Genomic DNA, 20,322 nt, shown 5'->3' with positions numbered 1-20,322 from the left:
ACAAAAATAGATTTCCGGAATTTTAAAAGGAATAAATAGAAATAAATTTAAAAAGTTTATTAATTGAAAAAATTTATTTAAGATTTTTTGTTGTAGCTCCCTTTTTTAATTGTTTATAATAAACGAGCTTTATTTTTCCTGTACCTTTTTTAAAAAGAGTTTAAAAATTTATTTTTCTATAAAAATCCGTAAATACGACATCTTTATTTTATATAAATATTTAATTTACATTCCTTATTAAAATTTATTATGACTATAATTTAATAGACAAATCTTTATCTTCTTGATTTCCACTTTGTTTTATATACCCATTCAAATAAGATCGATTTCGATTTTTCTCAAGTGTCTTGGGTGTCAATGAATGAAAATCATGGCCAAAAATAGACGGGAAAAAATAAATAAAAAGGAATTTGATACTCAAAATTTGGTCATAAAAAGGATTTTTATGAACCCGCTGCCACTTGAGTTCGCCTGCTCCCAGATGACCTTTCAGCGCTGGTCATCACCTGCACAGCTGCACTTTCATTAATATTGTGTTTTTGTTGCGGCTTCCCAAAGAGTTTTCTTTCAGACCAATTAAGTGCTGGCTTTCCTCCATTGCTTTCCTTCATTGTTGTTGGCGAGCATAAAATTCAATCAAGTTTTGTGTTGAGCCAAAAGTTACGATGGCTCAGACAAGAGCGCAGTTACCCCTTGAGCGCCCCACCCCGCCTTTTAAGCTCCCCTCCCCCCAACGACTGGCAGACAGACAGGACACGTTTGTCCTTACATTGTCCTCTGGTCGGTTGCTGTTGCATCCCATGGATCCCTGTCTAGACTTGAGTTGGTTGCCCCCAACCCACTGCCATGACAACCGCATGCGATTTATGCTGATGCGAGCATTTACCCCCTTGGCCCGCCCATCCCCCAATTAGCAACCCCCAGCTCCCTGCGACGCGTTAATATTATTAAATGCAAATTAAGCTTTATCCCATTTCATTCATTAGCGGCTGTAATTTAGCCCGCAAGAGTCCTTGTTTATTAGCACCTCGAATCGGTTGGGGTTTCACACGAAGTTAACAGGGGATGCAAAGGGAAACGAAGGTGTCGAAGGATTGGCAGAGATTTTAAAACATCGATTAGGCTTAAAATATACAACCTGCAATTTAGGGTTATTTATCTAAGTTATTCAATTTTATCGTTAATTAATTGAATAACAGTTTCAATTTAATGAATTCCAGTCCTTTTTCAGGATAGAAAAGGAAAGATGTTTAATTTGACTCAAATGTATGATTTGTTTTTTTTAATATTTAATTATCATCTCCAATTAAGAAGGTAAAATTTAAACTATGGGTAAATAAAATAAGTTAATTTATGAGTGAATTAAAACTAAAATGTCTTTTTAATATATAATATATATATATATTAATAATATTAAACAATCAACCACACAATTTGCACGAAATATCTATAGAAAATTCTTTAATTTAGATTTGCTATACGAAACCCATTTGCATCTCTGATTATGCCAGGGTAAAATGTGCAATTGAGGTGCAAATTCCCATGCGAAGATTGCCCCTTTTGTTGCTCCGTTTCTTGGCTAATTTGCAAACCAATTAAATGTCAATTTGAGGCATTGTTCCTTAACCTCTCGTTCTGCACCACACCTTCGGTGTTTTCTACCCCCATGTGGATAAAACTTTTTTTTCGCCACCGCCAAAGTTTCGCCCATTGCCTGTCTAGACTTCTTTGGCAGACTCTCACGACTTCTTCCTTTTCCTTCGACTGCAGCCCGACTTTTCCCCGTAGTTTGCATTGCGTAGTTTGCATAACTTTTTCCCCAAACTCCCCTGCCTTTTCAGCCCAGCGCCTTTCAACGGCTAAGTGAGTTTTAATGCCGACAAAAGCGCCCAAGGGCGGTGCTTTTTGGGTTTGGGGTTTCCAGCCAAATCGGCATACGTTGCGTATGCGTTATATGTGCATTTACAGTTGGTATGCTTAGTTTGAATATTTCACTCAATTCACTCATTATTCATGTCAGTTCGCCACTTGGTTTGCATTGGGAAAACTGTCGTCCCACGAAAATAACACTCCCCCTCCAAACCGCAGTCAGCCAGTCGGTCGGTTATGGTCAGAATCGGGAAAGTTACGGATCCGCAGGGAAAACGGGATGGGGCTTTCGTACTGGTCAAAAAATTGTATGCAAAAGGAAAAAACAAAAGGCCGAAAAATGCACATAGCAAGATGGAAAAGTTGATATAGGACTAGCCGAATTTTGAATACTTCATTAAAATCTATTAATAAAAAATATATATAATATATAGAAGAGGTTTACCTTAAAATTCGTACATATATCATTTAAATATAGTAATTTTATAATTAAAAAAAAAAATTACCTACTTGAGTTACCTAGGTTATAGATTTTTGCAACTATCAATTTCCAAAATTAGTTCTCATTTAATACTTTTGATCCATTTAAATACCGGAAATGCAGCAATCCGTCAGATCTGAAACTCTACCCTAAGCTTTGAATGCAAAGTTTTAATCACCTTTCGGATCCCAAAGTGGTCATGGGCAGCCCAAGTAGAAGCCTCTGCTGGCATTCGAATATGGCTGCGGGATATTCGGAGTTTTTTGCCGAGAAACAGAATCAGAATCAGAGCACCCACCCAACCACCCATCCACCCACTCGGGCACAATGGTGGAACGTCGAAAGAGCCAGCCGGCCAATGAGGTTTTGAGCTAAAAGTTGAATTGTGCATCGACGGCCCCCCAGGAACCCCGAATCCCCGTGCACAGCGCCTCTGTGTGCGTGTGTTTTCGACTGTCTGTGTGGTATGCACTTGTCTAGACATTGGCTAGACAGTGTAAAACCAAAAAATAACAGCAACAACAATTACAGTAAATGCCGGCGACACAAAACGAAACGAAACGAAATGTTGCACAATCCACGTAGAGCCCCTAAACGAAAAAAAAAATCATGGGAATGGGAATGGGACCAGGAGACATTGTCGACGAGACGGCGGAGACAAATTTTTGGCAATACATTTGACAAATTTCCGTGCGAATGCAGAGTGCGAGCCGCGGCAAGCCTTCGAAAAATCCATTCCACCATTGTTTTCTACTTTTGATTTTATTTGGTAACTAAGTGGAAACTACTGGGTAAACTCCATTTTATCCTCCTGCACTCCGTTTACGAGGCGGCGAACTTCTTCCGCTGGAACGGCGGCGGCAGCGGAGCCAACAGATTGTTTGTCGAAATGCTGACGTTGACAAGTTCGTTAGCGCTCAGCCGAGACACGTGCACCAGGTGCTGCAAAAAACAAGAGGAGTGGAGATGAGAAAATGTTTTCAAATAATGGGTAAAGTGTAGGATTTAGTGCAGAAAAGGTAGGAAATCGTTTCAAATGGTTAGTCGTTCAGTAAGCTCTTAGTTCTTCCCTTCTTACTTTTATAAAATATTTATAATAGTAACTAAATGCAAATTCTAAGAGGATCTTTTAATCATCTTACCTGCCGAGGCAGCTGCGTCTTGAGGCTCAAGCCCTTTGCATTTTCCCCCACTGAAGAGCGGTTTCCGTTTGACAATTTCTTCGTCTTGCCCTTGACCGCATGCTCCTTCGGCTCCAAATGCTGATTCCTCTCCAGCACATACAAGTTGGTTTCGGTGTGAACTAGGAATATGTCGGGATTCCTGGGATCCAGGCTGATGCCACTGATGCTGTGGTGCCTGGTGTCCGGTATAAGGTACTCTTCGGTTTCACAGGTAAAGATCCGATTGACCAGATCGTATTCCACCAGCTGGCCATTGGCGTAGGCCACCACCACCCGCGGATGATCCTCGTGCAGGGAAAGAGCTGTGGTTCCTGCTCGGTGCCTTGGCAGATTCAGCAGGTGTTTGTACTGTTTTCCATGTAGTTTCCAAACCGATATTATCTGATCTGAAGTTCCGGCCACAAGGTAATCGCCTCCTGAAGAAATTACCAGATGGCTGATGGTGCTCTTGCAATGATCACTCAAATCGAAGCTGTTTTGGAAGATTACCCGATCTTCCTTCAGGTTAAACCAGCTAAGACGATTGCTTTGGGGATGGAGCAGTGCCAGTCGCCCCTGCTTTGTGAAGATTATGTGACTCGCTGGTTGCAGTTCCTCTGGCAGATCTTCCACCAGACGCTCCACCTTTAGGGGATTACTCTTCAAACGACTTAAACGCAGTTCCTTCAATGTGGAGTAGCAAATCCAGTTTGCATCGGGTGAAATGGCTGAAGCTTGTATGAAGTTACTCTCCTTGACATTAAGTTGAAGGAGTTTCTGGGGAGGCTGCTCCAAGAGAAGCTCCTCAGAGGCACCAATTGGCTGATCCCAGGGTTTTTTCTTCTCCTCGTCTTGTGGAACCACGGAACCCAGGCGCCACAGGTGAAGACTGTTGGGATAACGTAAGAGCAATAGCTTTTCCGCAATGGCCAGTGAAGCTACGGATCCCTTGAGGAAGGGAGCATGCTGCGATAGGTGTGCCTGCGTCCTTTCGCTGGAGGTTATAGTCAATATTCCATCCAGGCCTCCAGAGAAGATCTGACCGTCTATAACCAAGAGGGATTTCACATAGTGTTTGTGGGCATCGCGCTGCAGAAACTTGATCCAACGCTCGCTGGTGGACTCCTCCCGGCGGATCTGGGTCTTGCTGAAGATCCGGATGAGCGGTGGCTGCATTCCGCTGCACACCAATCGATCCTCCTTTTCATTTACAGCCAAGGCAAATACGTTCTTGTCCAGAACTCGTGTGCAATCGATCTGTGTGGCATTTTCCGCATTCCAAACGGTCACAAATCCCGCCGAATCGCCAGCAATAATCGTGTTATCCGACAGGAACTGCAGGGACCAAACAATTAGGTCCTTTTCGGAAAGGGTCATCGTGTGGAGCGTGGTTCCCTTGAGCACATTCCAGATGCGAACGAATCCCTCGGTGCCCGTGACAAGTTTCGTGCCAGTCTTATCAAACTTAATGCAGAGAACGCGACCTTTTTGCTTGTTGAACAGGGATTTGTAGGTGATCTCGTCATTCTCGATGCTCAGCAGGTTGATGTGTCCCTCCTCGGAACCCACGGCGATTTCCGTTTCCGCGGCGTTCACGTCGAGACTCCAGAGGGCATTCCCCGTGGGTGAGTGCTCGTAGCGAGGCTTCAGGTTTATCACATCCCACTCGATCAGTTTGCCCGTGAGATCCGCGGAAAACAGGCGATTTCCCGCCCATGCCAAAGATTCCACTGGGCAATCGGGCGCCAGGTGGATTACTCGATCGAGGAAGGGCGTGTGCTCCAAGTTCCACAGCTCTATGACGGGTGTTTCACTGGAAAAATGGTACTTGTTAGTTATCTTCATAGTTATCTTTAGTTTTTCATATATTCTTTGCATATTTTACCGACTCAAAGCGAGGCACTTGCTCGATTTGCTGTACGCCAAACTGACAATGCCACGCGGTTTTATCGTGTAGAAGCGAACGTTGTGCAACTGATGCTTGCCCCCTCCCTGGGGTTCCTTCTTGGCAATATTCGTCATCGTATTTAGTTAAAATAATAATTAAATCGCGTAGAAATAAGGAATTAAAACTGAAACAAAATTCCTCTGGTGTTGCACGTGTGTGCCTAAGAGTTGCCAGATGGTCGAGTGCGCGAAGTAAACAAACCGCGAGAGTTGCCATTCACTGCAAAATATACTAGATTAACCCTTGTGTTGCCGCTGTTAAATCAGCCAACAAAAGTTGAAATAAATATATGTATGTAATGTAATGGTTTCAAATATATAATATAAATTAAATAAAAGCCTTATCTATACATTTTGAATCTATTTGAATAGCAACGTTGGGGTTAAAGTGTATTTTTAATTACTAGTATTTATATACCACCCGCACCTGGCCACTCTAAAGCGGGGGTGGTTTTTCGCAAATGTTTTCTTTTGTTGTTGCAGCGGCACGAAAAATAATTTCCAGCTGAAAATTAAACCAATCAGCTAATTAAATTAAGTTACAAAGTCAATAACAGATCATAAAGCATGATATAGCAGAGGAGAAGCTAGAAAATCACACTTGGAAGTACAAATAAAAGCGCTTGCAAAGATGTCGCCGAATTCTGTGTGGACTTTCTGCCTCCTGAGTGGTAAATAAATAAGAAGAAAAGAGGAAAAATCTGAGAAAATAATTAATTATTTATTTATCCCCCTAAAAACAGCGCTCCTTGTGACCTTGGGCTCCACAGCGATTTCCTCGAGGGTTCTGGAACTCAGCGACCGGTTCATCGATGTGCGACACGAGGGTCAATGGTTGGTCCTTGCAGTCCTTATATGATTATGATGGATTATCTGAACTTTTTATTACTATTTCATAGGCTGGTCATGTTCTACGCCCCCTGGTGCGGCTACTGCAAGAAAACCGAGCCCATCTTCGCTCTGGTGGCCCAGGCTTTACATGCCACCAATGTGAGAGTGGGTCGCCTGGATTGCACCAAATATCCGGCGGCAGCCAAGGAGTTCAAGGTGGGATTTTAAAGATTTCCCTTCTAAAAGTAACCATAAGTGTTGTTTTAGCCATCTGCTACTTGAATTTTCACCCTACATTTAAATTAGAGCCCTGCATGAATGGATTCAATGAATTATTTTGAATTTTTTTTTTTTATATGAATGAATTAATTAGAATTTTAAGTTTAATAGAATTGAATAAATGTATGTTTTGTTTCAAAAAAAAGCACAAAAAAATCTGCCAAATTCATTCATTCAAATCGAAATGAATTAGAAAAACATTCAATTTATTTCACATAGAATTTAATTAAACAAATCAGAAATTTCATGGCATACTATGATAAAACAAAAATTAAATGATTCACGCAGGGCTCTAATTCAAATATAGTACATCATGTTCCCAAGACCCATCTAAATACCTCCCATCTTTTAGGTTCGTGGCTACCCCACCATCATGTTCATCAAAGGCAACATGGAGTTCACCTACAATGGAGATCGCGGTCGCGATGAACTGGTTGATTATGCCTTGAGGATGTCTGGACCCCCGGTTCAGCTGGTCACGCGCACGGAGAGTGTGGACATGCTGAAGGGATCGCATACGATCTTCTTCATTTTCGTGGGCCAACAGGAGGGCGTGGTGTGGGATACGTACTACGCGGCAGCCGAGGGCTACCAGGAGCACGGGTTCTTCTATGCCACCAGCGAGGATATCGCTGCCCAGCACTTTGACTTTGAGAAACTGCCAGCGGTGATAGTCTACAAGGAGGAGCAGCACCACTTCTATCCGCACGGTCACTTGGCCCACGAAATGGACCCGAATGAAGTGAACGAAACTGTTTTCCAGTGGGTCAACGTGGAGAGGTTTACGCTCTTCCCGAAGGTCACGCGATTCAACATCCATCAGCTGCTGAAGACGAACAAGTATCTGGTTTTGGCTGTGGTGCAGGAGGACAAGCTCAATCAGATAGCCACCCACGAGCTGGAGTTTCGGGACATGGTCGAGGGCGTGATAAGGAAGCATAGGGCAAGATATCACGAGAAGTTTCAGTTTGGATGGGTAAGTGAAATAAATGGGCCATCTTATACGTACTCATTGAGATATCTATCCTAGATTGGTGAGCCATCCATAGCACATTCCATCATTCTGGACCAACTGCCCACGCCGCATTTGATAGCGATCAATTCGAGCACCCAACACCACTTTATTCCCGACGACGACCCCTTGCAAATGACGCCGCAGGCTCTCCATCTGTTCCTGGAGTCCATCAGCAACGAGAGTGCAGTTGCCTATGGCGGAGATACGTATTTTGTGCGCTTGAATCGTGCGCTTTTCGAGGTTCGTAGAGCTCTGAGGGATATGTGGCTGGGAAATCCCGTGCTGACCACTGTTATCTTCGGCCTGCCGCTGGGATTCCTCTCGCTCATTATGTACTCCATTTTCTGTGGCGACTGCTTGGTCACCGAAGAGGATTCGGATGAGGATCACGAAAAGAAGGAGTAAGAGGACAAGTATTTAAGATGATCTCGAAGTGAATTTCCGAGGAACCAAGAGTAGATTCCGCATCCCATCCCCTAGAGAAACTTTTCTACCGCCTACAAGTGTAAGCCAAATCTAGTCAAACTTCCGAACCGCTTCAAGATCCGCCATTTGACACAAGGAATTCGATTCGCATTCGTGAGTCTGGTTCTTTTTTTATCGTTTTAAGTTAGTACAAGTAATAAACATGATTTAGCGGAGGCGAACTTAAAAATTAGAAGCTGGGCGGGATATCGGATGGGATCAGCAGCCGTAATCCTCGTCGTCGTCGCTATCGATGGCCGCTCTACGGCGATCGTACTTTACGGAGGACTTGCTCTGCGGCATCTGGGCATTGACGCTTTCGAGGATGCTCACGAACTGGGCGTCATCGAGTTTTCCGCGCACCTGACCCATCTGGGCCATGCGGATGACCATGTTCTCGAACATTTGCGCCTTCTCCGGCTTGCTGACTTTGAGGGTGTTCACTGTGGGATAATAAAAGTGCTAAATACTGAGTTTCTAGAGGGATTCTATGGCACTCACGTCTTGCCCTGGCCTGCTGGTCCAGAACTTGAGATAGTATCGAGTGCTTCATCTCCTCCTGGGCGCGCATCTGCTCCTGCTGGGCCTGTTGCTTTTCCGCATCATTGCCACCGCCACCGCCCTGAAAAATGGAGTAAAAGGTGAAAGGTCATTGAAGGATAGTGCTTCAAAGGAACAGGTGTCTCAGACCAACAAGATGACTCATAAGGGTTTGAACACCTTGCCTAAAACAACTTAAAAATAACAAATAACCAAAGTAAACAAATCAAGTGATTCTTAATATATTTTAGGTACTGTTTTTTATTTTTCGTTCTATTATTTTCTCCAAGTTATGGCTATTTTTAGAAATTCTCTAGAGGAATCTAGCCGGTTTGGTTCCTGCCAAACTATTTTACTTACAAATTGCGACTGCATTTGGGACATGCGCTGGGCGCGTAAGGCATCCAAATCACCATCCGACATTCTGAGTTCTTTATTTTAATAGATTTATGGCAGTTAATTAAGAAATTCCTGGGTTTTTGATTGTATAAAAATAAAATCACGCACTTTTGGACAAAAAAGTGTGCAGTCAAACAGTGTGACCCTGCTTTCTTTCGTCCATCGATAAATCCCAAAACTCACAAGTGCGTTGCAGCAGCCCTGGTCAATCGGTGTTTTCGAGAAGAAGAAGAGCTGAAAAGGGAAAATTAAAATATCACCGAAGGAAAACAAACAAATAAACGGGATAAAAGGAGTATTACCCATTAAATACCATTGAAAATGTCTGCTCCGCTGGAGAACCTTGAGACCCAGTTGGAGATGTTCATCGAGAATGTGCGACAGATCCGCATCATTGTCAGCGACTTTCAGCCACAGGGTCAGAATGTACTCAACCAGAAGATGTAAGAAATAGATACATTATGGTTAAAATATATGTGTTATATATCATATCTTATAATTTTCAGTAACAGCTTGGTAACCGGCCTGCAGGAGATCGACAAGCTCCGTTCCCAAGTGCAGGACGTCTATGTGCCTTTTGAAGTATTCTTCGACTACATCGACCAGGATAAGAATCCCCAGCTGTACACCAAGGACTGCGTGGAGAAGGCACTGGCCAAAAACGAGGAGGTGAAGGGCAAGATCGAGAGTCTAAAGAAGTTCAAGTCCAATCTGCTGCTGGAACTGTACAAAACCTTCCCCAACGAGATGAACAGCTATCGCGCCTATCGCAAGGACTCCATGTGAATCAAGGATACGCCACCTGAATCCTAGTTAATAAGCCACGTCTTGGAATAAATTTATACTTATGTACATAAAGCTAGCTATTATTATTGTCTGGGTATTGTAATACACTTTGTGTAAGATTCTTTGGATTTTTGTAAGGTAGTTTCATGAACATTAGTTTGTTATAACTCTATATTTGGAATTAATATGCATTTTTAGATCGTTTTGAAAAGGTTTTTGTTGAAACTAATGAGTTTGTATGATTTCAAGATATATAATATTTTTTCGAATCATTATTATTTTTTAAACATTTTGAAGAGTAAATTATTACTAAAACATTTTTAAATTAATTTTAAAGCATTAAATAATTTTATAATTAAAGTTTTTTTATATTCTACAACCCTATTTTAAGAGCGTTGCCACATTAGTTTAAAAACAGCTGTTCTTTGTTTTGGTCAGCTTGTGTAATTATTAGAAGTTTCAATTGTCGATAAAAATAGTTAAATTTAGTGTAAAATATGCGAAGTGTAATTAGTAGCTTTAAATGTGCTGTGAGGGCAACCAATTACACACCAATTACCAAAAATGTTGTGCCGTTTAAACGTTTACGTTTTCCTCAAATACGCCAATTTTCCGTTGAATCGTCGCCGGCTTGTTGGAATTGCCAAAAGAAATCGAACTTGAGACAGAATATGATATGTTCAGATTGTGGACACTTGCAGGATGTAAATGCAGGAATAGTGAGTATATATCCACATTTTTGTTTAATTTATTTAACCATTGCTTTTTGTAGAATTACTTCGAATTGCTGAGCTTTCCCATCCAGTTTTCTTTGGAGTCCCAGAAGTTGACAAAAAGTTTTCGCCAACTGCAGACTATAGTTCATCCTGATAAGTTTAGTAATAAGTGGGTATAGTAATATGCTACTTGAAATATTCAATTCTAAAATCTCTGCATTTCCAGAACCTCCCGTGAGCAAACCAACTCCGCCGATTGGAGTTCCCTGATCAACAAGGCCTACAAGACCCTGGCCACTCCCATAGAACGTGGTCAGTACCTTCTTCGTTTGGCGGGCGAGCAGATGCCCCAGGATAATAGCGCCTTGAACAAGGAATTCCTAATGGCCATGATGGAACGGAATGAGGAGGTGGAGGAGGCGGAAGACGCGAAAACTCTGGAAGATCTTAATGCCATACTTATAAAGGAACTGGAGGAAATGGCCCAGAAGCTAAGCCACCTGTTCGAGAGCAAAGACCTTCAAGGAGTCAAGGGAACCCTCGTGGAGATGAAGTACCTCCTGAGTATTCAGAGCAGCATCAAACAGAAGCAACAAAGTTTGCTGGGCAGCTGAGAATTAATAATTAATCGATCTGCCAATCGGTTCCGATCACGCACACACACACAACACACCTGTTGCTATCTATCAGCTGTTGAGTAAACAATAACACCGACTTCGTTTGTTTTATAATGTGAATAAAAATCGCGATACAACAGCTATGGTCGCTGCAATTAGTTAATCATCCATTAGTGGAGGTTTAGAACGGGTTATTATCCAGATTTCTATGTAAGCCCCTAAGAGTTTTTCCCCTTTTCTCGCCGCCCACCCAGTGCCACGGTCAACACTTTGGAAATAATATAATCAATTAATCGCGGCACTATCTGTTGGACCCAAGACCCCAGGGGGAGACCCCTTGAAGAACCTAGAAATCGAATACATCGTCATATAGCCAACTCATGCCCACTCACACACAGGCTCAAGACATGTGTATAGGCGGAAAAATCGGCAGGGTTTATATAAATTTGAATCGCTTGCCGCTTCAGCGGACAGTTCTTATTCACCTGTGGAATTGCCTGGACTTCAGGCTGGGTAACTTTTTTGGATGCCGGATAACTTTAGAATAAGTGCAGCGAAACTAAGGAATTACTTGCAGAGAATGACAATCAGACGTATTTGTCTGAAATAATCAATACCTCCTGATAAGGTATATGTAAAACAAAGAACCACTTTAGAAAACTAACGATTTGTTTTGGTTAGAGAGGTAGCTGAAGATAACAAAGACTTATAAATCGCACGCAAGCAAGAATACCTCTTAAAAAACTTGAAACGAGATATAATAATACCAAAATATTTGGAAATACAATATCTCAGGAATTGCAACTATTAAATCCCTAATCTTGCCATTCAAAATAATTAGAGAAAATAAGTAGCTACCCAGAAGGTATAATAGTTATCTCTGGATTATAAAGCTCTTAATAAAGTTTTAGAAATAAATCTCAGGAATAATTCAGAAATACCTGCAAGATCCTAAAAAAAATGCAGAAACTCTTCACTGGCCTGCTGATCTTCATCGGCTCCCTGCTGACCGCCTCGGCAGACATCTCTTCGCCCATCATAGGGGTTCTCACCCAGGAGGTTTACACCGATGGATTGATCTCGCGACACTTCGATAACAAGACCAGCTATATAGCCGCCTCGTACGTGAAGTATCTGGAAGGAGCTGGAGCCCGAGTAGTGCCGATTTGGTAAGTAATGCAGACAGATACAGGAACTGTAAGATCTTATCGTAAAAAAGCTATTTCACCAAGCCCAGATAAGGTTTATAGGGTGGCATTAACTATTCAAACACGTGTATTAATAGAACATAAATTCATAAAAGAGTAAATTTGATTTGGTGACCGAAATTGCGTTGTATTGATAAGATTGCTTGAAATCAATTAATAAACAATTTTCTTAAACCCTCGACAGGATCGGACGCAATCGCAGCTACTATGAAGATCTCATGCACAAGATAAATGGGCAAGTATAAATATAAATTCAAGGAAGTTCCCGAAACTAAATTTATGGATGTCTTTACAGAGTTTTGTTGCCCGGTGGAGCCACTTGGTTTAATCAGAGCAATGGTTATGCCGACGCAGGCGAACATCTTATCCAGTTGGCCATCGAACGGAATGATCAGGGAATTTTTATGCCCGTTTGGGGCACTTGTCTTGGCATGGAACTGTTGGTCTACAAACTGGCCAATGGCACTGAGCATCGGATTAACTGCGAGGGAACGGGAATTGCCCTGCCAATGGAGTTTAAGGAAGGTAAAGATCAAAATAGGTATATACAATATTGTAGTTTCACATTCTAAAATCTACTTTTATCTAGATTACAACCAAAGCCGCCTATTTGCCTCGATCAGCGAAGATGTTGTGACCGCCATGATCAAGGAGAATGTGACTTATCACTGGCATCAATTTTGCTATACGGAAAAGGATTTCGAAAGGGATCTACTGAACGAAACTTGGCGGGTTATGTCCTTAAATCACGACTGGAATGGCGTAGAGTTTATTTCCACCATGGAGCATAAAAAGTACCCCTTTTACGGAGTTCAATTCCATCCTGAGAAGCCCTTGTACGAGTTTACTAAGAAAAGCATTCCACACACGGCTGCAGCTGTAATAAGTGGTCAATTCTTTGCCGATTTCTTTGTGACTGAGGCTAGAAAAAGTATTCAGAGCTTCGCAAATGCCACGGAACAGGCCAGAACACTAATTTACAACTATAAGCCTGAGTACACTTCGATTCTGGGCTCCTCGTACATCCAGCAATATTTGTTTACCAACGACGAAATGGAAATTCCTGATATTCCAGATATCCCCGACGAGGGCGGCGATGGCGATGGCGGTAGTAGTGGCTACCCCTATGTGCCCATCATTGTGGATGGCGGTGGAGGTAGTTCTGCCATCCTACCGCTCTTTGCTGGGTTACTCTTAACCTTGCTGATCCTATTAATTAATTAATTGTTTGAACTTTGGTCAACTTAGCGTAGAATATCTTATCTTGATACCAAATTCATTTACGCATGCGATATTAATGAAATTAAGTTTTCATTTTCTTTGATCGATTTTATAATGTTATCTGTGAAATTATCAATGTGATTGTTGTTCAAATTATTTACTTGCCAGCAAAATATTAAAAAGATTGTCCCTGTCGCCATGGGGGTCTCTGACTCAATTGGTAAATTAATGTTTCTTTTAATAGATATAATTTCCAAGAAGGGATTACTTGATAAGTGGCTTAAATATAAATCAGCTCCTTGTTGCTTAAATCTGGGTTGCCATATTTTGTTTAAGTGAGATTATAAGTTTTGACATAAAAAAAATTTGTTTAATAAATTAATTAATTGAGCGAAAGATTGTATTGAACTAATATAATAATTAATAAGATAGAGTGCCTTTGAGTAGTGTGTTCAGAAAAACAAAGGTTAAATGTTAAAATTGTAAACAAAGCAGTTCATTGAAAAAAAATTTCATTTTGGTACTTTCTACTTTTCTAGGTAAAATCGCGCCTCATTCCCGAAAGTAGGCAAACATTTCTTATAGTAGGTATGGTTTAATTATTTTTGCACATTTGTGGCTGTTGAAATTCTGCCAAGTGAGAATGCATTCTGCTCGGTTTGTTTACGTTTAGTTTGCTTTTGTACGGCTATTCAGTCGGCCGTAGTCGGGAATCCCGAGAAGACGATGGCGGAGAGCGCAGGTCCCAGTGGGACATCTCTGAACGACATACCCACAGTGGGCGTTTTGTGCATCGATATCGCCACCCCATTGCAGCGGCACTTTGGTAGGAAGTTCTACAGCTACATAGCCGCCTCCTATGTCAAGTTTCTTGAGGCATCCGGTGCCCATGTCGTGCCCATTTGGTAAGTAATGATGCAACTATATATGTTCAATGCACTGATTGAAGGGCAGCCAATCGAATTGATAAAAATTTGAGACACTAAAGAGCACTTCATATATTCTGTCGCTAAAAACGTGCAAAAGTTGAATGACTAAAGGGTTTAGAATCGATTTATATGGTATACGTTTGGTTTAACGCGTATATATAGTGAATATTTTTTATTAGCCGAACGCATTCCAAGCATTTCTTTACCGAAGTCACGTATGCACTTAGTTGGCTTTGTCGGCGTTGTTAACTTAAATTTTCAATCTGTCCAAGTCATTGGGTCTCAAATATGGCCAAAAGTGGCACAGCTCTTGGAGGCCGCCGGGGCATCGGTTGTACCCATCTGGTGAGTTGAGCAGACTGCCAGCTAAATGATAAACAAATTGCATAAACGAACAGAGCTATGAGAATTAATTATCTCACTGGGCAGGGTGCCAAGATATTCTGGCAGAATGCAATGCGATTAAAGAATGAGGCGAGAAAGTGCTCATACTTAAGGTTTATTTATTGTAGCCGGTAAGCGATTTCGCTTTCATTTTATGATTTAAAATTATTTAAAATACCTGTATTATTTATTTGAACTAAGAGTTTTTAAGTTTAAATTGGTTACGCAAAATTACCATGAAATTATCTAATTAAATAAATAAATTTAGAAAATCTAAAAATCAATATTCTTGCAGGATCGGTAGGGAACGATCATATTATGAATCGATGATGGGTCAGATTAATGGCATCCTTTTGCCAGGCGGAGCGGTCTTTATCGACGAGGCAGATAGGCAAGCCCATCCGGATCTGACCAGCGATTGTGTCCGGAGTGCCGAGCACATTTACCAACTGGCCATGGAGCGGAATCAGCGGGTGAGGAAGCAGGATGATGTCGGAGGATACTTCCCAGTTTGGGGAACTTGTCTGGGATTCCAGCTGCTCCTTATCCATGCCGCCGAAGAGCCCAAGATTCGCACCGATTGCCAGCCCATGAGGGAAGCGATGACAGTAAAACTAACCGAGGATTACCGGAACTCACAGTTCTTTGAGGGATTAGCGGATTCTGTGGCTGAGGAGATGGAAAAGCATCCCTTTGCCTGTCACCAACATCGCTATTGTATCACGAAAGAGAGTTTGGAGTCCTGTGGACTAGCCAACGATTGGCATCCTCTGGCCACCCAGAAGGATCCTTCAGGACTGGAATTCATCACGATTGTCGAGCACCGTCGTTTTCCCATCTTTGGATGCCAGTTTCATCCCGAACGCGCTGCTTTCGAGCAGCTCTTTGCCTCAAAGGATCTTTGTTACTTGGCTCATTCCCATTTTGGCATCAAGCTGTCGCAAATCTTCGGCAGTCGATTTATTGATATCTGTCGTAGAAACACAAATCGATTTAATAGTCCAAATTTAAAAGTGCGTCACCTCATCTGGAACTGGCAGCCAGTTTTCTCCGGTCAATTTGAGGACTCCAACTGGCTGCAGTGCTATCTTTTTGAGAAGGATGAGGACTATTCGAAGGACAATAACGATTCTGCGGAATTTAACTCGACTGGTGCTTTGTGATAAAATTGTGATACATTTTATAGTATATAAAGTTAGGAATACAATATGTAAATTAAATGTTATATTTTCTTATAAGTTAAACTCTATTGTTGCAAAATAAAAGAAAATACATTAGTTATAAATATTTGTATACTGAATAGCATTGTGATTAATAATAAAATAAATAATAATTTGGCGAATAAAATATACATGTATGCATTTAAACTCAATATAACTTTTTTAGGACAATTTTTGTTTTTGTTTTTAATTAATACCAGCACTTTTCGAGGAAATTTGTGTTTGATTACTTACAAAATTTTGATTCTGCCTCAAGTTATTAAATTTATTTGCAAAATTACTTGTTGATTCGAGCCTGTTTCCCTTGGCTTCACCCTCCTTTACATTTTTCCACTCATCTTTTCCTATTTCCCATTTCTTGTGCTCAACTCACGGAGTAGTCGGGAGTACTTTTCCACATTTGTCTCATGCAAATTTCACGCTGTACTTTTCCGTTCAATTTTTGTGCGCGCTTTTCTTCCTTTTTTTGTGTTCAAGGATGGAAAGCTATTTTCTGTTAGCTCCTGTTTTCCCTCAAGCAAATGGAATATTTTTGTTCATTTTTAAGGGTCTTCGTTTGGCAAAGGGTATGCTTATTTTTAAGTGATGTGGGAAAAGAGTGCAGAGTATTTGGATTTAAGCAATGAATATAGTATATTAATTGAATTGCACAATTAAGTGTTTACTAAATCGGTGATATGGATTCTAACTTTTGGAATATAATTTTCAAATATAGGATTAATTTTCTATTTTACAAAATATAATTTAAATCTTTTATTTGATGTTCAGACTAATTTTACACAGAGTGAGGCTGTTTTCGGTTTTCTTATGAGATTATTCCTTTTTTCCAGGGTAGCAATGAAACCAAATTTTTAAAATTTGTCTATTCATTGGGTTTGTTGTTTGGCAGGCCCATTTTCGTGCTTCTACTCTTAAAATTTCCACTCGGGGGGCTCGTCAAAAGGTTGGCTGCTCATAATTAGCGCGTGACAGAACGGAATTTTTTCCCGTCAGGCTTATGGTTATTTTCTAAATTCCTCCGAAAATTCCATTAGGCGGACACTGGCTTGGTTATTTATTAAGGTTTTTTCTCGCCAGGACTAAAGTTCAGTCTGAGGTGTGAACACGAATTATTGCTGTCGGTGGAGCGGCTTGTTATGGCACATGTTTTTGTCTGATTCCCATTATTGTGTGCGGCTTCTAGGAGCTGCCACTCTCATTGTTATGTCCTGGTATCTCTGCGTCTGGGTCTCGGGCTTTTCCGCACTGTCTGGCTTCCTTTCTTTCGCCCCCTAGCATTTTCTTTATCCCTCTATTGTAACTAGTTTTTTTTTTCGATCTGGAATCGCATGCTAATGAGTCTAGGTAAATGTCTAGCCTTTTCTTGACTTCTAAATCATCGTTATTAAAGTTGCAATGTGGTTTTTGCTTTTGTCCCTTTCCTTTCCCTTTATAAACATTTTTATTTATGATCCTGCGTGGAAAAATATGGAGTGAAAATATTTAAAATCAATCTATATTTATTGATTTTTTTATGATTTTATTTATTTAAAATTTATAAAATTAGTTAAGTTTATATAAACCTTTTTTTAATGGTTCTCCATTTATTTTATTTAAATTCACATCTTGTTTTAGTAGTTTTGGGTGTTTCGTAAGACTTATTCCTAAAATGTTTGAGCATTGACAAACACGTGCTCTCATTGATTTACATATTACCCCGTTACTACAATATTTACATGCGCTGCCTTTGTTTCGCTTTATGTGCACTTACGTTATTGTGAGAGAAGAAAAAAATAGTCAGCATAAATGCCGCATTAAATGCCCTTGTGCCCATTTTATAGACTCACTCACATAGATGAGTGTATTCACACTTGCAGAGACACACATGGGCAGGGGTAGGTTTGCAAAAGGGGTTTGTTTGCCAGGGAAAATTGGGGTAGTCCAAAGTTGGGCCAAAGTCTAAAAGTAAAAGTTGGCATATTTCTGTTTTCTCAACTGAAAATTAAGCCGCCTTTTCGCAAGCGCACACATACACACACAGTAATACCCCTCTCTTTTTGCCACCTTTCTCATTCTGTGTGTGTGTGTGTGTGCTGGTGCGGCTTTCACAATGACGTCATAGGTATGCTTCTTATAGGGCCGGCCTTTTGCCATTCTATAACCTACTTGCCGTGCATTGAACCGGCCTTCTCGCTCTCTCTCCCTCGCTCTCTCATGGCTACTTTCACCCATCTCCCACACCCCCTACTTTCTCCCATTTTTTGAGATTTGCCTCTCTTACTACCAGTCTCTGGTTACTTTTTTCTCTCGCCGGAGAGCGCAACTGCAGGCTGCAGCTCGGCGTTTTGGGCCAATGAACTCGCGCTGCAAGGACATTGCAGTTGCCGTCGAGTGACATTACGAAAGGCAACAACAACAAAAGTAGCAGCAGCAGCAGCAGCAGCAGTTTGACAAATTCTGCAGAAGCCAAAGGTCCTTTGGACACCAGGACACCACCCCAACCACCACCCCGCAGTTGTGCGGTAAGCCCCCTCTAGACGAACAATTTACGCTGATTTGGCATTTAAACTGCAGTTGAAGGATACACACCCAGCTTTCGAAAATGCCGTAGAGAGCCTGTCTGTGTGTGTGTGAGTGCGTGATATTTGCGTGCGTGTGAGTCTGACTCTGACTCTGATAATCCTTTCAACTGACCCGACAAATGGGCGTGACTTGGAACTGGCTTTGCCCAGATTTTGAAAATTATAGGTACTGTATTTTGCTTTGTTATTAATCTCTTTTGGGTTTGTATTTGTTAAGCTTTAAGAGCTTACTGTTCCTAGTACTTTAGCGTAAGGGGATGTACGATTTGAGTTTTAATTATCATTCAGGTATTTTTGTAATTTAAGATAATGTACAAATTATATCTTAATTTTTAAGTGTGTAATTTATAAAGACTATTTCTTAGTTATGGTTAGGTTATTATGTAATAACATATAATATTTTGGTTTATTAATCAAGCTCAAACAATTATTGACGATGAAAAAATAGCGCCGATGGTACTCTTAACATAAAAAATTTATGTTCACTATACATTTGACTAAATAAATATAAATTGTTCAATTTTTTGTCAAAAGAATGATATTTTTAGGAAAATCAAGGTATCAAGGATTTATAATTTTGTTAAAATGGGTTCCCCAAAATTTAAAATTTTTTTTTTAAATAATTTGAATGAAAATATAAAAATAAAGAAGATGGATTCACCTATGACACTATATGTTTTAATGATGAAGGCAATGGATACAGTATTTGTGAACAAATATATAGTCCTTATAGACTTTTAATTTCAAGTGCCAGCGGACCTTTAGGAAAATCCCCCAAGCAGAAATTCCTGTGCTTATTTTTAATTTCCATTCTTCCGTTTTCAATTGAAAATTTCGTCCATAACACTCAAAGTTCATATCTCTCCCCAATGCCACGCACCCGCAGAGCTTTTAACTATCGGCCTGTCCCGAGTTCCTCGAAACGCTCGAAACCCCGTAGCAATTAAAATTGCCATTTTCATCCGCTCATTTGTCAAACCGTGTTTTTGTTGGCCTCTGACTTCAACTGGCCCATAAACATTTGTCGGTCACTTTGGCCCATTTTCGTTGCCTACTTTCGGGGGCGGGGTGGGGGGTTGCTTTTTTTTTTGGTCTAATGGGGCGCGTGTGGTGTGGTAAGCCTCTTAAATGCTAAAGGCCCAAATGCTATCGGCCTATTCGGTGCTGCTGATTTTGGTATTTTATTTTTACATTTCTCCGGCAATTATGGGCTGTCGCCTCTCGTTTGGCTAAATTTAACCTGAAAGGCAGGGCGTGACATTCAGCAAGCCACCAAATCGGCTCTTTATATCTATATATATATATATATGAGGGTGTGTGAGTGCTCTGCTTGTGACGTCATCCGCGCTCTTGCAATGTTCGAAGGCCAATCGACAGCGGGCCAACACAAAAGCTTCATTATTTGCAAACATACGAGTATTTGGGTTAAGCCCGCGCCCATGTGGCATCCCTTGAAAGGATTAGACCAAGGATGTGGGCCGCATCTTCATCAGTCATCTCGTTGAGGTGTCGGTGTCGCTAAGAATTTTAGTGGGTCAAGTGTCCTTAAGGATTTTGAAATTGTTTCGAGCTCTGACCTCTGATCTCGGGACATCGAGCAGAATCCTTGCGTTGCCACAATGCAAATTGTTGCAATTGTCCTTTTCAGGGGGCAGCGATGGGCGCGTCTCAAGGTCGGTGTATTCAGATTA

At 41.0% G+C, this 20,322-nt stretch overlaps 8 protein-coding genes across 10 annotated transcripts in view; 6 read left to right on the top strand and 2 right to left on the bottom strand.

Annotated features, from left to right (window-relative positions):
• LOC138911801 (alcohol dehydrogenase 1-like) overlaps positions 1-20,322 on the top strand; it is a 176,248-nt gene that overhangs the window by 17,250 nt on the left and 138,676 nt on the right. The gene's annotated exons all lie outside the window — the stretch shown is intronic.
• l(3)72Dn (UTP4 small subunit processome component l(3)72Dn) lies at positions 3,092-5,647 on the bottom strand. The gene is made up of 3 exons (XM_017160314.3): positions 5,399-5,647; positions 3,493-5,326; positions 3,092-3,292 (listed from the first exon to the last, which is right to left on the bottom strand). The coding sequence occupies exons 1-3, from the start codon at positions 5,533-5,535 to the stop codon at positions 3,173-3,175; spliced, it is 2,091 nt and encodes a 696-aa protein (XP_017015803.2). The 5' UTR covers positions 5,536-5,647; the 3' UTR covers positions 3,092-3,172.
• On the top strand, positions 5,895-8,232 carry Tmx3 (Thioredoxin-related transmembrane protein 3). Its single transcript, XM_017160291.3, has 5 exons — positions 5,895-6,131; positions 6,204-6,294; positions 6,360-6,507; positions 6,923-7,546; positions 7,601-8,232. Exons 1-5 carry the CDS (start codon positions 6,092-6,094, stop codon positions 7,988-7,990), a joined length of 1,293 nt encoding a protein of 430 aa, XP_017015780.1. The 5' UTR covers positions 5,895-6,091; the 3' UTR covers positions 7,991-8,232.
• Positions 8,162-9,146, bottom strand: PDCD-5 (programmed cell death 5). The gene is made up of 3 exons (XM_017160294.3): positions 8,951-9,146; positions 8,552-8,672; positions 8,162-8,493 (listed from the first exon to the last, which is right to left on the bottom strand). Exons 1-3 carry the CDS (start codon positions 9,011-9,013, stop codon positions 8,270-8,272), a joined length of 408 nt encoding a protein of 135 aa, XP_017015783.1. The 5' UTR covers positions 9,014-9,146; the 3' UTR covers positions 8,162-8,269.
• On the top strand, positions 9,200-9,847 carry MED10 (mediator complex subunit 10). The gene is made up of 2 exons (XM_017160295.3): positions 9,200-9,432; positions 9,496-9,847. Exons 1-2 carry the CDS (start codon positions 9,311-9,313, stop codon positions 9,773-9,775), a joined length of 402 nt encoding a protein of 133 aa, XP_017015784.1. The 5' UTR covers positions 9,200-9,310; the 3' UTR covers positions 9,776-9,847.
• Hsc20 (iron-sulfur cluster co-chaperone protein HscB-like protein, mitochondrial) lies at positions 10,187-11,249 on the top strand. Its single transcript, XM_017160293.3, has 3 exons — positions 10,187-10,494; positions 10,548-10,660; positions 10,718-11,249. Exons 1-3 carry the CDS (start codon positions 10,273-10,275, stop codon positions 11,103-11,105), a joined length of 723 nt encoding a protein of 240 aa, XP_017015782.2. The 5' UTR covers positions 10,187-10,272; the 3' UTR covers positions 11,106-11,249.
• On the top strand, positions 11,396-13,762 carry l(3)72Dp (lethal (3) 72Dp). Its single transcript, XM_044394567.2, has 5 exons — positions 11,396-11,736; positions 11,790-12,277; positions 12,501-12,551; positions 12,612-12,841; positions 12,906-13,762. The coding sequence occupies exons 2-5, from the start codon at positions 12,069-12,071 to the stop codon at positions 13,538-13,540; spliced, it is 1,125 nt and encodes a 374-aa protein (XP_044250502.1). The 5' UTR covers positions 11,396-11,736; positions 11,790-12,068; the 3' UTR covers positions 13,541-13,762.
• On the top strand, positions 14,113-16,120 carry l(3)72Dr (lethal (3) 72Dr). Of its 3 annotated transcripts, XM_070215041.1 has the most exons (3): positions 14,740-14,811; positions 14,896-14,981; positions 15,146-16,120. In XM_070215041.1, the coding sequence occupies exons 1-3, from the start codon at positions 14,755-14,757 to the stop codon at positions 16,011-16,013; spliced, it is 1,011 nt and encodes a 336-aa protein (XP_070071142.1). In that variant the 5' UTR covers positions 14,740-14,754; the 3' UTR covers positions 16,014-16,120. The 3 variants fall into 3 exon arrangements, with proteins under 3 accessions (XP_017015749.2, XP_070071143.1, XP_070071142.1); XM_017160260.3 differs by lacking the exons at positions 14,740-14,811; positions 14,896-14,981 and adding an exon at positions 14,113-14,442; XM_070215042.1 differs by lacking the exon at positions 14,896-14,981 and having other exon boundaries at positions 14,669-14,811.

The sequence above is a fragment of the Drosophila takahashii genome, chromosome 3L (genome assembly GCF_030179915.1).
Source record: "Drosophila takahashii strain IR98-3 E-12201 chromosome 3L, DtakHiC1v2, whole genome shotgun sequence".
NCBI classification, from domain to species: Eukaryota; Metazoa; Arthropoda; class Insecta; order Diptera; family Drosophilidae; genus Drosophila; species Drosophila takahashii.
This window is presented reverse-complemented; position numbering and strand designations above follow the sequence as displayed.

Excerpts from the sequence above, each read along its gene's own strand:
- Tmx3 (XM_017160291.3), top strand. The coding sequence starts at position 6,092 with ATGTCGCCGAATTCTGTGTGGACTTTCTGCCTCCTGAGTG. Across the intron at positions 6,295-6,359 it reads GTGCGACACGAGGGTCAATG|GCTGGTCATGTTCTACGCCC; the intron begins GTTGGTCCTTGC and ends ACTATTTCATAG. Across the intron at positions 7,547-7,600 it reads AGAAGTTTCAGTTTGGATGG|ATTGGTGAGCCATCCATAGC; the intron begins GTAAGTGAAATA and ends TATCTATCCTAG.
- PDCD-5 (XM_017160294.3), bottom strand. The coding sequence starts at position 9,013 with ATGTCGGATGGTGATTTGGATGCCTTACGCGCCCAGCGCATGTCCCAA. Across the intron at positions 8,673-8,950 it reads CCCAAATGCAGTCGCAATTT|GGCGGTGGCGGTGGCAATGA; the intron begins GTAAGTAAAATA and ends TCCATTTTTCAG. Across the intron at positions 8,494-8,551 it reads CCAGCAGGCCAGGGCAAGAC|TGAACACCCTCAAAGTCAGC; the intron begins GTGAGTGCCATA and ends ATTATCCCACAG.
- MED10 (XM_017160295.3), top strand. The coding sequence starts at position 9,311 with ATGTCTGCTCCGCTGGAGAACCTTGAGACCCAGTTGGAGATGTTCATC. Across the intron at positions 9,433-9,495 it reads AATGTACTCAACCAGAAGAT|TAACAGCTTGGTAACCGGCC; the intron begins GTAAGAAATAGA and ends TATAATTTTCAG.
- Hsc20 (XM_017160293.3), top strand. The coding sequence starts at position 10,273 with ATGCGAAGTGTAATTAGTAGCTTTAAATGTGCTGTGAGGGCAACCAAT. Across the intron at positions 10,495-10,547 it reads AGGATGTAAATGCAGGAATA|AATTACTTCGAATTGCTGAG; the intron begins GTGAGTATATAT and ends TGCTTTTTGTAG. Across the intron at positions 10,661-10,717 it reads CCTGATAAGTTTAGTAATAA|AACCTCCCGTGAGCAAACCA; the intron begins GTGGGTATAGTA and ends CTGCATTTCCAG.